The 14,715-nt window shown below is 36.6% G+C and overlaps 1 protein-coding gene and 1 long non-coding RNA gene across 3 annotated transcripts in view; both read right to left on the bottom strand.

Annotated features, from left to right (window-relative positions):
- akap6 (A kinase (PRKA) anchor protein 6) overlaps positions 1-14,715 on the bottom strand; it is a 156,325-nt gene that overhangs the window by 123,835 nt on the left and 17,775 nt on the right. Inside the window, 3 exon segments of the mRNA XM_051868342.1 lie at positions 982-2,093; positions 2,096-2,387; positions 2,701-2,952. Coding sequence (XP_051724302.1) covers positions 982-2,093; positions 2,096-2,387; positions 2,701-2,952 — 1,656 coding nt within the window.
- LOC127498709 (uncharacterized) lies at positions 5,037-11,346 on the bottom strand. 2 transcript variants are annotated; one of them, XR_007925952.1, is made up of 2 exons: positions 7,407-11,346; positions 5,037-5,762 (listed from the first exon to the last, which is right to left on the bottom strand). It is a non-coding gene; the product is annotated as an uncharacterized LOC127498709 (long non-coding RNA). The 2 variants fall into 2 exon arrangements; XR_007925953.1 differs by having other exon boundaries at positions 5,037-5,681.

The following is a 14,715-nucleotide window of genomic DNA, read 5'->3' as shown; positions in this document are numbered from 1 at the left end:
GATTTATTCAAACATGCATTAAATATTGAAAAACATTATAATGAATATGTAACGGTGCATAGTTATATCAGAATGCTGCTTTCTAGAGTTCACTTTTCTAACTGACTAACGAGTTTATGGTCACTGAATATGTTTTTCTGAGGTAAATGTGACGTTACGTGACATTGTTTACAAGCTGTTTTACTGACTTCTTTCCGAGGTTGAAACACTGATTGAGCTATTACAAGAGACATGATATGGATTTCAGTAAGTTGTACTGTGTATTTTAACATACCTTCAGATGTTTATTCATGTTTATTTCACGCTGTAACTGGTATTAAAGTGGAGGAGAGGATGCTCACATGCGCTCCGTGCTGCCGCTTCTCTTTAACTGAGGTGCTAAAGCGATCTGTCACGCCACATTAAACAGCGCCAAAACGGTATTTATTTTCTGAATCTCATAATCAGATGGACGTCATTTGACATCTGAGACTTTGCTTCATATCAAAAGTAACAAAGCACAAAGACTATTGCGATTTATTGGATGGGTGGCGCGCTACATGTTCTGTTCATTCATCAACTGAAAACAGACTAGACTAATCGATTATTGGGATTTAAGAATCGATATCGGTTCGTAAAAATGAGAATCAATTAAAATCGAGAAATCGATATTTTTTACCCAGCCCTAATGGTGACGTCATTTGACAACAAATGTAGCATACTATAGTCTGAAATGTTTATCATGGAATAATGTGTTTACAGTACATACTGCACAGTATTCAATACACTGTAAAATGAACAGTAAATAGCATATAGCATTCAGTATAGACAGCACATTATATAGTGCAGTATAAATGGAACAGTTTCAAGTATACACTGCATGGTTTTCGGTATTTGTGACTCAGTATACAGCATATACTCCAAGTAGTAAACTAGTATTATTTTTCAAACACAGCCCCTGGAAAGGTTAAGAATACTCTGCAAAAAGCAGAAATCTCTTACCTCTATCTTCGCCCAGACATCATGGTAGTTCTCTTGGTGTTGAATATCTGCTAGTAGTTGCTGTATCAAGGGTGTGCATTGGAACATAATCTTTGGTGCAACTGGCTGTCCAGTCGATGTGTTTCTTCCTCTGGACTCTGGTGTACTTCGCGCCCCTTCGTCCTCGGACAACAGGTCACTAATGCGCCCAGACTCTATGCTGTCATCAAGAGAAGGAGCCACGTCGCTCGAGGAAGTAGGTGAAAAGCGCCCAGCTCGGGAGGGCTTTTTATAGGGGTGAAGCAAAAGAAGATCGTTGCTGCTCTCCCAATCAGGGTTGACCTCAGTGAGCTCCCAGTCATCCACATCCTGGATGGACTCTTGCAAGCCTCTTTGCGGTAAAACCTGAGCAAGGCTTTCCAGCTTCATCGCCAACATCTCTGTTTTTTTCAGCTGGGCGGGAAGAGCGAGGAACTCATCCGAACCATACCAGTGTTCTTTGGGGCTGCCCGTTGCATTGGAGATGCACAGAGCATTCTGGTTAACAATCCAGAGAGAACCTGTGGTGGGAGCTTGATCGTCTGGGCTGGAGGACGTTTCCCGTGGATCGTGGTCTGAGATGTCCTCCCCTGAAGATGGTGGTGGGCTGGAAGAGTCACTGTAAGCCTGCTTGGCTTTGGAGTGCATAGACTTGAAGTTTGTCAAGTGCTTCTGTGTCTGGAATCCCTGCATGGCCTCAGATGAGCGTCTCTCCAGAGGGACTTCACCAGGCACAGACGGTCTCTTGAGACCCATCTGCAAGTTCCTCCCATTCATAGCATGGAGACTCTCGTAGGATTGACTCCCATTGCCTGGATAAACTGATTCCAGCTCCAGCCAGAACTTTGAGCGATCCGGTGTATCCAGAAGAGATGGTGTGCTTCTGCTCAAGTCAGCCTGGTACTGGAGAGGTGAAGACCTACTGCACCTCATGTCTCCATCACCCTCCAGGTACATGGGCTTTTTAGGCAAAGGCTGAGTGGGAGACACATCACTTTTAAAGGTGCCTTGAAGAGGGCGTTTGGAAAGGGCAAAGCTGCTGTCCCCCTGCATTGCTGAATCCGGTGCACTTTCTTCTTCGGTGGGACCACTGATTGTCTCTTGAGGTTCCTGATAGGAGTAACAGACTCTTCTGCAGGTGAAGATGACACCTGGTTCTGTCTAGAGGCTGCTATGTTGAGGAGATCCACACTCTGAAGTAGTTCTGGAAAGTCTTGCTCCAACTCGGGATAAAGGGAGCGTGGCCCTCGACCTTCTGAGTCTTCAATGGGACTGTAGTCGCTCAGTTCATAAGCAGTGATGCCACAGTCCAGGGAGAAGTAGTCCTTACTGCATTTAATGGTCAGTTGGCCAGAGTCATCCACTTCTGTCAAAGCGTCCAGCCGAGCCTAAAGATGACCAAGAACACAAAAACAAATTATTCATATGCAAACTCGAATTTAAAATGTGATCAAATCTATCCAGTGCTGAAAAAAATTTTTGGGGATAAGCAAGTGCACTTTGCTGAAAGTGTTTGCTAGGGTTGCATAGTCTAAATGTCTTTGGTGAAGGGTATAGCATATGAGTTTATGGTACACTCCCAGCAGAACGTTGCGTAACTAAGTTTCTGTCCTTGTGAATTAGTGAGGGATGTGCCCTTGGAAAGGGATGTACTCGCTTTAGGTGGTTTAATTCAGATGATGCTTTGGAGATGTATCTGACCTCATCGTGATCCTGGCTGAAGGCTTGCAGTATATCAGTCTGGCGGGTGTAGTTGCCGTTGGAGTCCTGGAGGCCCTGGAGAAGCCTCTCTTTCAGAACCAACACAGACACTCGCAACTGGTGCCACAGGAGCTGCACGCTCCGGATGTCCACTATGATGTTCACAGAGTAGGACAGGAGCTTCAGGGAGAACTCTGTCTCCAGCAATGCATGGATCTGCTCAACATGATCGGATATGTCTTCACAGATGTCCTATCAGACAGACAAATGCACAGACAGTCATCAGATATTATGATCTGCAATATTATACATGAAATTACACATTATATGATGGCACTGGATTCATACAGCTCCTTGGAAATACAAAATATCTGATTATCTGGTTTTCCCAACTACTTCCGCCTGTACTAAAAATGCTAATGAGGTATTTCCATCAGCAACCCAGTACACACCTGATATTCAAAACACATCCCAATAGTTTTTAGATGGAAGACACTGAAACCTCAGACAAAATGTTTTATATGAATTGCCATTCTTGAGAAAGAGCAAAACAAAAAAGGAGTACAGTCATCAGAAAAAGTACAGTCATCAGAAATTCTTTAAGGGAAGATCACCGATGCAAAGATTAAATTACAAAACAGGATATATCTGCATCATGCATACCAAACATCGTTATTATGGTCACTAAAAGAAATAGCTCAGATTTCTAGACCTTACTGCAGTATTAGCATTTAATATTCTTTTGATAAAAGGAACTTCAGTGAAGTCAAGACTACTTGTCATGCACCTACCTTCAACCAGTTAAAAGTAAAGCAACATCACCATGTTATGCATTCATTTAAGAGGAAATGGGGGGATATGTGTCATTTTCACATGACATGTGAATAATACAGAGGAGATCCCAGAATATACCAAAGAGCACAACACTGCCTATGTAGCTTTCCCTGTAAATTCTGTAAATGGGGGGGGGGATATTACTTTTATTCAGCAAGAATTCATTGCATTAATCATTAAATTAATACAAGAAATACTTAGCAGTACAACTGTTTCCAACATTGATAATAATAATAATAAAGTTTTTTGGACACCAAATCAGCATATTAGAATGATTTCTGAAGGATCATGTGACACTGAAGACTAGAGTAATGGTTGCTACTGCAAACTCTTACATATTATTATAGTTGCTAACCAAATGATGAGGGATGTCGGACAGCTATGTTATCTGTAACACCTCAACAAAGGTACTTAAAGGGTTAGTTAGGGTACTAACTACGAGACGAGAATACTTTTTTTGTGCTAAAAAAAATATAAATAAAAAAATAACTTTATTCAACAATTTGTTCTCTTCCATGTCAGCCTCTGACACCTTTCACATTGTAAACACAGTGCAGTGCTTCCAGGTTCTACGTCAGAACAGCGGCTCGTTATTGGCCGGCTCCTGTGTCAGCACCACACGCATGCGTCGTGCTGCTCACGTGAACAGTGTCGGAGACTGACACGGAAGAGAAGAAATTGTTGAATAAAGTTGTTATTTTTGTTTTGTTTGTTTTTTGCACACAAAAAGTATTCTTGTCGCTTCATAAAATTAAGGTTGAACCACTGTAGTCACGTGGACTATTTTAACAATGTCTTTACTACTGTTTGGGCCTTCAACGTGGTAATTGCGTTGCTGTCTATGGAGGATCAGAAAGCTTTCGGATTTCATAAAAAATATCTTCATTTGTGTTTCGAAGATGAACAAAGGTCTTACGGATTTGGAATGACATGAGGGTAAGTAATTAATGACATAATTTTCATTTTTTGGTGAACTATCCCTTTCAGTAGTTCCTTGCAGCTTGTGGTTCATCTGATGTGAAAGTCACAGCAGTGAAGAGCACATTTACAGCCGTGGGTCTACGGGGCTTTTCTTCTACTGTCACTGTGGATCAAATCATAAATCAAGCAGCTAGGGGGTGATATTAAAAGACTAGTTTCTGATGTTTCTAGTAACTAATTTCAGAAGATGAGATCATAAAACAAAATAAGATTTAAACAAACTACACAGCAAATGCACATTTATACTGAACCCCAAAAAAGTACTTGGACATTTAAGTCTCAACTTAATAATGCCTGAATGTCACTACGTTAGATACTATAACAATTGCATTTTCCCTCAAGTAATGCAACGAGATTCATATTTTTCAAGTGTACCTTAAGTGTCCAAATACTGTTTGGGTCCACTGTATGTGGTTGGATCATGTCATGTTCCCTTCCCCCAGCCTGTGTCAGTCTGGAGGGTGGCTCAGCTGCTAGGAAACTCAGACAGTTGCCTCATCTCGTCCAATCTTAACACACTGTCATTTATAAAAACTTTTATTTCTGGGGGCAAAATAGGACTTGTTTCCAAGGATATACTGTAAAGTGAAACTTCCTTTTGAAACATTTGGTCACACTGACATTATTGTAACTGCATCCATAATAAAATAAACAAAATTAAAATAAAAAGATAAAAAAATAAAGGTCTCAAAAAGTATTTGGACTCTTTTATACACTTTAGTCACACTTAAAAAAAAAAATCAGAATTTCATTGCAATAAATAAAAGTGTTGTAGTTAATTATATTAACAATAAAGATATTCCACAATTTTTGGACACTTGCTAGTTGTCAAACTTTGTTCATTTTGAACAATATTTTTTTTTTTTCGAAACATATCAAACTTCATTTTGTGAAATCTGACTATGTGTTTGTGGTATATCTCTATAAATAAAAGCCCCTTGTTTTGATATTTTCTTATATAATTCAAATACATTTATTTGCCCAAAACCTGTGAAAGTGTTAGAACCTAAAAAGCACTGAGACAATCAAGACAAGGGTGAGAGAATATAGTTCACAGGAGCATTTATGGGGCACAGCAGACATGCCAAAACAACTGCAGCTCGTTGTCAACACAGCAACACCAGAGTTGCGGCCAGCAGCATCTTTGATACGGTGTCGTCCACTCCCTAAAATAACACGGCACCGATGAATGTAGGTCAGGCATGTTGGCAATATGTAGCAGGTCCCACACACTACTGCATCGCTGGCTTAAAAACAAACAGTAGAGTACAAGCTGACCATGCTACAGTTCACAGAATGCACACAGATGATCTACTGCAGCACACATACTGTAATACAGATTAACATGACACCATTTGGTTAAGTCAAAATGAGGCGCAGAGAAATTTTTAACAGAAAAAAAGAATAATCACATCACATTATAAGAAGTGCATCAGAAAGATCCAAATATCTAATTTATGAGATACTTACATGATCTAGTGGTCGAACTATTTTAGTTTGAACATTAAATGGCTGGCGAAGAAAACAAATGCATTTTCACTGAACATCTCTGAGCTTAAAAAATATCAGGGTTTAGTATCTAGCATGTTTGACTCTTTATAATGAGAAGCTACTTGATTCAAATGACTCTAATTAATTCTCATTGGTCAACTGCAGCATTATAATGACCACAAAAATGTTTCATTGATCATTGTCTCAGTTTCTTACATAGCTGTGCTCGTTTCATGTCTCACATATCACTCTGTGGTGTATTTTTCCCTCACAGAATACAATAAGTTAAGCTCAAATAAATTTTTTTGTCCATTTCCCAAGGTCACTGTCACAAAATAAACCTTTCAGGACGATACAAGACTGGGTTTATTTTTTTATATTGACATGTACATGTACATTCATGTACACTACCATTCAAATGTTTGGGGTCAATTAAATTAAATTAAATTAAATGTTTTTTGGCAATTAAATTGCATTAAATTGATTAAAAGTGACAGCAAAGCATTTGTAACGTATAATGTTACAAAAGATTTCTATTTCAAATAAATGCTGTTCGTTTGAACTTTCTATTAATCTAAGAATCCTGAAAAAAATGTATTACAATTTGCAAAAAATTAAGCAGCACAATTGTTTACAACATTGATAATAATAATAAATGTTTCTTGAGCAGCAAATCATCATATTAGAATGATGTTGAAAATTCAGCTTTGTCATCACAGGAATAAATTACATTTAAATATATACAATAAAATACAAATACATTTTAAAATATATAAAAATAGAAAACTGTTATTTTAAATTGTAATATTTTACAATATTACTGTATATTACATAAAATTAATGCAGCCTTGGCGAGCATAAGACTTTTTTTCATACTTTATAAAAAATCTTAGCAACCCCAGATGTTTAAATGCAAGTTTACCATGATATTAACATGCTACTCAAAGGTACCAAAAATACTATGGTACAAAAAAACCTTGCTAGTACCATGGTACTTCTGGCCAGTGAAAGTCACAGAGAAGGGGTGTATATGGGGGCCACAGCTGCCCTCTCAACACCATGTGACCTCTGATGACACGAGCACATTGACATGCATACAAACACTCCCACATAAATGAACCTTCATTAAAATCTTCCTTTTCCAAATACAAAATAATGCATAAACATTTTCCTACAAAATATGCCAATACAATTTAATTCTCGTCTTTTTCATTTAAAAATGTGCAAAAAAAATCAACTTACAACCACACCAAACATAAAGCCAGCATACTCAATTATCCAAAACACAGGTGCTCAACTTCACATCCTAACAATATTTCAAACAATCTCAGCAATGTCAACCTGTCAGAGACTTCCCGTTAGAAGTATACTTGAGCATGTCAGTTGATCTGTCCTCTTACCTGCTCACTGGCTGAGGTAAAACACGATGAATGAAAGAGAATGAAGAATTGTTTAGTGTGCTCTGCGCGGCATGCGGCGCTGATGTGTGTCAGATCTGATGTCAGATGTGACAGCTCTGAGTGCTCGTGCTGTCTGATATGTTGTCGTTCTCTCTCTGTATCTCTTCCTCACTCACTTCACTCGCCCGTTTCTTCCATTCTGTCTTTCTCTCTGGAGGAGGGGCTGTCTCACCACACCGAGGGGCTATTTTGGGAGTTGACCTATCCCTCCCTCGAGCAGCCCTCGTGCTGTTCTCACTTTGTCTGCCCCACCGGCACGGGCAGCTGCTGCGGGGGGAATTACACAGGGGTTTGAGGGGTAACTGGAGACGCTAAGGTCACAGCACACACTGGGGCTTCCACATTAGCATTAACGTCAACAAGGCTAGTACACTAAATTGTACAGCAGAATACAGCCTACATGTGCAAAGTGGCTAAATTTTGTTTTATTTATGGCTGTGTTGAGGATTTACATACTAAAATTTACTGTCACCTTGGCTTGCTTATTTAGAGAGACTTAAAGGGTTAGTTCACCCAAAAATGAAAATTCTGTCATTAATTACCCACACTCATGTCGTTCCACACCCGTAAGACCTTCGTTCATCATCAGAACACAAAGATATTTTTGATGAAATCCGAGAGGTATATGACTCGTCCATAGACACTTCTGTGCATTCAAGTCACTTTCGGCGGAGTAAGATGGCTTAGTATCCTCTATTTAATTAACTACACAAAAAATTTGAACTCTACACTTCTAGAAAATGTAAAACAAAGAATGTGCATCAGGCGTGTTTTGCTTTATGTTTTTAATTTAAGCCACTGTAAACTTTATTTTTACATATTATATTGTTATATTACAATGCTATCATATTTTGTGCAGGCAATTAGCTTACTTCATTGTAAACAGAAAAGCCTAAATACCTTTAAGTATTGTAGTATTCTGCCATGTTTCTCACTGACACACCCCCAACTCGGGCTTAAAGAAAATCCAGAGATTCCCACTCATTGTGGTGGTGTTCATGTGCATTCAACTCGTAAATACGATCCTTCCGACATGACTTCAACGCAATCAGTTCCTTGTCAATGTAAGTGGTTGTTTTGCCTTTTGTCCTGTGTTTCCCTTGTATGGATTTAATAAAGACTGTGATTCTGAATTCTCCTTTGTTGTGAGCTTGTTTATAGCACCCATATCGTGACAACATTCTGCCCGATAGATTTAATCATGGTAAATAGAGGTAAATGGAGCTGGGAGTACTACAATCTTATTGGTTGTTAATGTTAAACAAAATATTCAATAAACAACCATGCATAAAAACAGGAAATGCGCAGAACTTGTACAGGCCTGCATAATAGAAATAATTAAAAAAACTACAACATGCAAATGCCTCAAAGTTTGAGGTCTTTAGCACATTTTTAAATCACACAGAAGTTTCATCATACTGTACACTATTCTCTCTCTGTAGATGAGACTGAATTCTCTGGATTCTCCACATTACTAACATTACATCACTCTAAATAAACGTCCACATAAAATTATCTGTTCTCAACTGAGTAAAAATACAGACGTGAGAAACATGGGTGTGTCCTGACAGCTGATAAAATGCTATTACTTGCTATTAGTGCAGATGCATGTGTGCTTTATTATTAGTGTGTGTGTGTGTGTGTCCGAATCCTTCTCATACTGTACATCTGATCTGTGGAATAAGGGTGTGTCTGCATTACTGGTGTGCTGCAGACATTGTTCTGTGGGCTGATCTCCTCGGGGAATGTGGACATCACAGCTGTGTGCTGATCTACTGTCACTCTCCACATACTACACACAACTGCTACTGCAAAACCCACATCTATCTATCTATCTATCTATCTATCAGTGACAAACATCCTCATGTTTTCTCATGATTACATGTTAGTGACGCCATCTTTTGGTCAACAATTTGTCAAGCAGTGACAGCAATGTTCTTAAAGGGTTAGTTCACCCAAAAATGAATGTTTTGTCATTAAGTACTCACCCTCATGTCGTTCCACACTCGTAAGACCTTCGTTCATCTTCAGAACACGAATGAAGATATTTTTGATGAAATCCAAGGTTTTTTTTTTATCCCCCATAGAAAGCAACGTAATTACTGTCATTTAAGGTCCAGAAAAGTACTAAAGACATCATTAAAATAGTCAACGTGACTACAGTGGTTCAATCTTTATGTTATGAAGCGACGAGAATACTTTTTGTGCACAAAAACAAAACAAAAATAATGACTTTATTCAAGTTTGTCTCTCCTGTCATTCTCCTACGCTGTTTACGTTCAGCGCTTCCAGGTCAGAACGGCGACTATTGTTGAATAAAGTCATTTCTCGTCGCTTCATAACGTTGACTATTTTAACAATGTCTTTACTACTTTTCTGACATGAGGGTGAGTACTTAATGACAGAAATTTCATTTTTGGCTGAACTAACCCTTTAAATATGACATATTAAAGACTACTATATAAAACATAATTTTACAATTTTATTTATATTCTACAATCTTGATGTTTAAAGTTAATATTATTTGTAAACTTACTTTCCAGATATACTAAACATCTAAACAGTTCAACTTAAATGCATAAACCTTGAATTGTTTGTTCAAGTTTAACAAGTTTGTAAATTATCCATTGTATTTCAATTGATTAATTATTTAATAATTTATTTAAATGTGTTATTTATAATATAATCTTTATGCATGCAATTGACAAGTGAACAAATAGGTGTTCATAATTAAATTACTATGAGTTATACGCTACTAGATTTATAAACTAGAGTTATTCGCTACCTTTCAAAAGTGATGTTTTTGAAAAAAGTCTCATGTTCACTGACGCTGTGTTTATTTTTAGGATTTTTTGAACAGAATATTTGAAATAGAAGTCTTTTGTAACATTATACATGTCTTTACTGTTACTGTCTTTTGAGTAATAATTATTATTGGATTGATTGAATTCAAACTTTTGAACGGTAGATCTTCTCCACAAGATGGCGCTGTTTGCTTGTAAGTCAAAGCCAATATGTAGTATATAAACCCCATGCCACTCCTTGCTGAATAACTGGTGTTTTAAGAGGAAGAGACATACTGTATGACTGTTTCTAAGAGATGGAAATGATGTTTTCGTCATCTGTAACTGCCTCACAATCATATATTTAAAAGATTTATCCGTTTCCTCCTGAAAGCATATGATTATGTTGACAATATATTTCCCAGCTTTCATATTACATTCTCAAAGCTCCATTCCGAGAGATGTTCTGGAATCACTGCACTGTCACAGCTTCAGTATGAAGCTTACAGGAAGACTGAGTGTGATTCACTGAGGCGCACTGGTGTAGGAGTATCAGTCCGTGCTGAGCTCTGTGGCCTCTCATGGAGAAACAGATGTGTGCTGCCCGGACTGACTCATTGTCTGCTGATACTGAGCACAAAGACTTTAGTCACCCCCTCAAAATAACATTGGATTCAGCAAGAAACACACACAGAATTCTTCACAACAACAAGGCATCAACAGAAAGAGATGTTTTAAACAGTCCACAAAAGAAGGAGAAAAGGGTGCCAATCAAAGAAGTGCATGGAAAAAATCAAAATGTCATACTGAAAAAAAGAAGGTGCAAGACAATATAAAATCTACAAAACATCTTCAGCTGTATTACACTGCAAACTTGGCTTCTTTTCCTTCAAACATCAAGAGCATAATGGTGAAAAACAAATCTAAGCTTTAGGCTTGTTCACAAATCTTAAAGGTTTGTACTTTTTGCTGTCAATTATTTGCTATCAACTAATTTTTCGATTTGCTGATTTTGTACATTTATATATAATTGCCATTTATAATTATATATAATAACTTTATATAATATATTATTATATATTATTTGTATAATTTCATATTTAATTTATTTATATTATTATCAATAATTAAAAAATGAAGTTATTAATACTCTCAGAAGAAAAATAATATATAATATAAATAAAAGAAACATACATATGTAATTATAATAATATAAAATTATGTAATTATATTATAAAATTTAATAATAATTTAAAATGATTGTGTGTGTATTCATCATGTGTGCATATATGGGTCCAATTTTTCAATAAAAGTCTCTTTGCAAAGCTTCATTACATGATGACAGATTCCTGGCATTCAAACTGACTGAAACGATCAGAGATCTTGTTTCTTGCTTCAGAAATATCTTCAAATTGACAGTTGCTACATAGCCAAAAATCAACATACTGTAAGATTTGGTTAACTTTACCATCCTTTCAGTGCTAATGTCACTTTACACTGAAACTATAAAGACATACAGTAACTATGGACTATGAAGGAAAAGCTTCTCTTCAGAGACTCACACACACATAAAAGACACTTCTTTTAAAAGCCTCACACATGATTTATTAAGAGGAAAGGCAGCCTCTCAGACTGGCTGTAAAACCTTGTGACACCAGAGACTGCAGCGTGTTATTTAACAACAAACAGCACCAGACAAATGGCCAAATGTAACGATAGAGGAAAAGAAGGAAATCAGCAGGTCACGTTTCGGAGATGGTGACACGTTCAGTAGTTAAAGGAGAGATTCCTGTAGCACATTAATAATGCACATCTCCGCAGCCGGTTTCCTTTCACTTATTTAAAAGTAAAGTGTGTTGCTTTTTGAGGTTAAAACACTTTCTTCCATCTCAGTTTCAAAACATTGCTCAGTTTATTTGAATGGCTCTCATCTGTTTAAGCAGATCCACAGGCTGTCTGATTCTCCCTCATGAAAGGCATCAAGAGGGTAAACGTCTAATTAAAAACAGCTGAGCACGCTGTTCTGAAGATGAAATGAGAACACGACTGAAAAACAGTGATGTTACTGAAACCTCATTCTTTCAAACAGTGTTATGTAATGGTTTCCTGATTCATCTGAAAGCGGAGCAGATGGATTCAGCTGTGAGAGTAACACTGAAACTCTCACTATAATCTCATCATCACTGTGTTGTTACATCAATGTTGTTACTACTGGGCATTAGACCAGGGTTGCCAAACTAGGATTATGAAAGTTTATGAAAGAAAACAATTAATAAAATCATAAACTGTAAAATAAATAATTTTAAAACAAAAACTATCAAAATCAAACAAACAAAAAAAGACACTTTTTTGTATATCTGCTTGTTATGTGACCATTAGTGAGGATGGTAACTCCCCAATAACCAAAACTAGCAAGTACTGTATAATAGAAACATACAGGCTATAGAATTATTAATTATTTTATATACATTGTGTGTATCAGAGCTTTTATAAGCACTAAGTTCCATCCTAACTGAATTAGAACCAATTATCTGCACAATATGATTGCGCAGGTCAATTTAATTTTGCATGAGTGGCGTGCAAATCACGGTATACTGTGTGTGCGTTCACCAGCGTGCTTCAAAAGTGTGATATGATTGATGATAGCCATTCCTATCATGCCGTAAATTATAAAAAGTGTGACCTATTTGAATTCTATTGAGAATTTACTACTTTAAAAGGCTACGGAGAAAGTCAAACATGATCTAAAACAGCCACATTAAAAAAAATTGGACTAAGCATGGTAATGCTATGCATGGTAATGATGAACCAAAAATGGTCTAACCCATAATTAAAGCCTTATTGTAATAAACACTTTTTGATACAAGAACTATGTTACTTTTTCATAAGGGCAAGTAAAAGTTAGAATCAAGAGCTTTAAACTCTGGACTGTATTGACTTATTGACCAAACAATCAGTTTTCCAAATGTGTAAAACATGTTCTGTTTTAAAGATGACTGATATTAAGAAAAACCTAGCATTTGGATATTCCAAGAGATGAAGTAGCAGTAGGACATAAACAATTTAATATAAGAAAATGTATATTACTATAAGAATATGTAAAGCAAGTTAGTTTGACTTCCCATAGCACTTTGAAATAGAAAATTTTGTCAAACTGATAAGGTTCCAGGTGCTTAAATAATATAAAATACATCATATGTCCTGTGTAAACAAGTAACTAGTAGTTAACTAGCTTTGTTGCACTTATGTTATCAACCAACTTTGCATGTGTGGATGATAGGTAAGATACCACAACCATTTTGCTCAACTAAATAAATAGGTCTAAATAAATAAATGCTCTGGGATCCCACTAAAACGGTTCACACTTCAACACCCCACCGTTACTTTTAAAGTAAAGGAGTTCAAATTTCTGTCATGCAATCTCAGAGGAGCCTATTATTAGCCAAAAACATCATAACAACCTTTCCTGAGAGCTTACCTGGGAAAAATTAATGAATGCAGTGTCACTTTAAAATACATATTTACACATGCCCATCAATGTAACGCCTACCTGAAAAAAAACTCCAGCAAGCTATGCTCTTAACAAAAAGAGAGTTTAAGTTAAGTAGAGAAATCTAGTAAGACCTCTGGTGCACTTAACGATTGATCCACATCCAAACTAATCTAGAACTCAAAGATCCATTATGGCCATTCTGCGTTTATAGCCGATCCATCCACCTCCAGACATCTAAGATGGACTGCTGTGGTGCTGTTAATGATCCAACTAAAAGACTGGGTTTTAGGTATACAGTATTTCATAATTTATATATATTCAGGGTCCAAAATGTATGTTTGTACAACAACACCTGCAAATGGCTGGTAAATTGAGAAAAGAATATTTAATATAGAATAACAAATATTTCTTACTGGCCAATTTGTACTCTCATTTGGTGCTTGGTAAGTGTTAATCTTGGTCCCTGTGTGCATTAATGTGTTCAAACAAAATTCACCCTGACAGTGCGAGACGGGCCTGTATACACAGCTACTACAATAAATAAATGCATCTACATAAAATAATGATTTAAATTGAAATTGTAGATTAACTTTGAGCTTCTGCTACAAACATTAGTGTTACAAAATATAAAATACGTTTTTCTATGGACTAGTTCGCTAACATATATATCTAAAATGTTACATGTCTTTTCAAGTAATGTTACAAATAGACATTTATATTGTTACAAAAGATTTCTATTTCAAATAAATGCTGTTCTTTTGAACTTCCTATTCAATAAAGAATGAATGCTTGAAAAAAACATAACATGGTTTCCACAAAAAAAAAAAAATATTAAGCAGCACAACTGTTTTCAACATTGATAATAATAAGAAATGTTTCTTGATCAGCAAATCATAATATTAGAATTATTTCTGAAGCCAAGGATCATGTGACACTGAAAACTGGAGTAATGATGCTATAAATTCCGCTTTGC

Source organism: Ctenopharyngodon idella, chromosome 17 (assembly GCF_019924925.1).
Source record: "Ctenopharyngodon idella isolate HZGC_01 chromosome 17, HZGC01, whole genome shotgun sequence".
Lineage (NCBI taxonomy): Eukaryota > Metazoa > Chordata > Actinopteri > Cypriniformes > Xenocyprididae > Ctenopharyngodon > Ctenopharyngodon idella.
The sequence above is the reverse complement of the archived record's forward strand: the minus strand, read 5'-3'. Positions and strand labels throughout refer to the sequence as shown.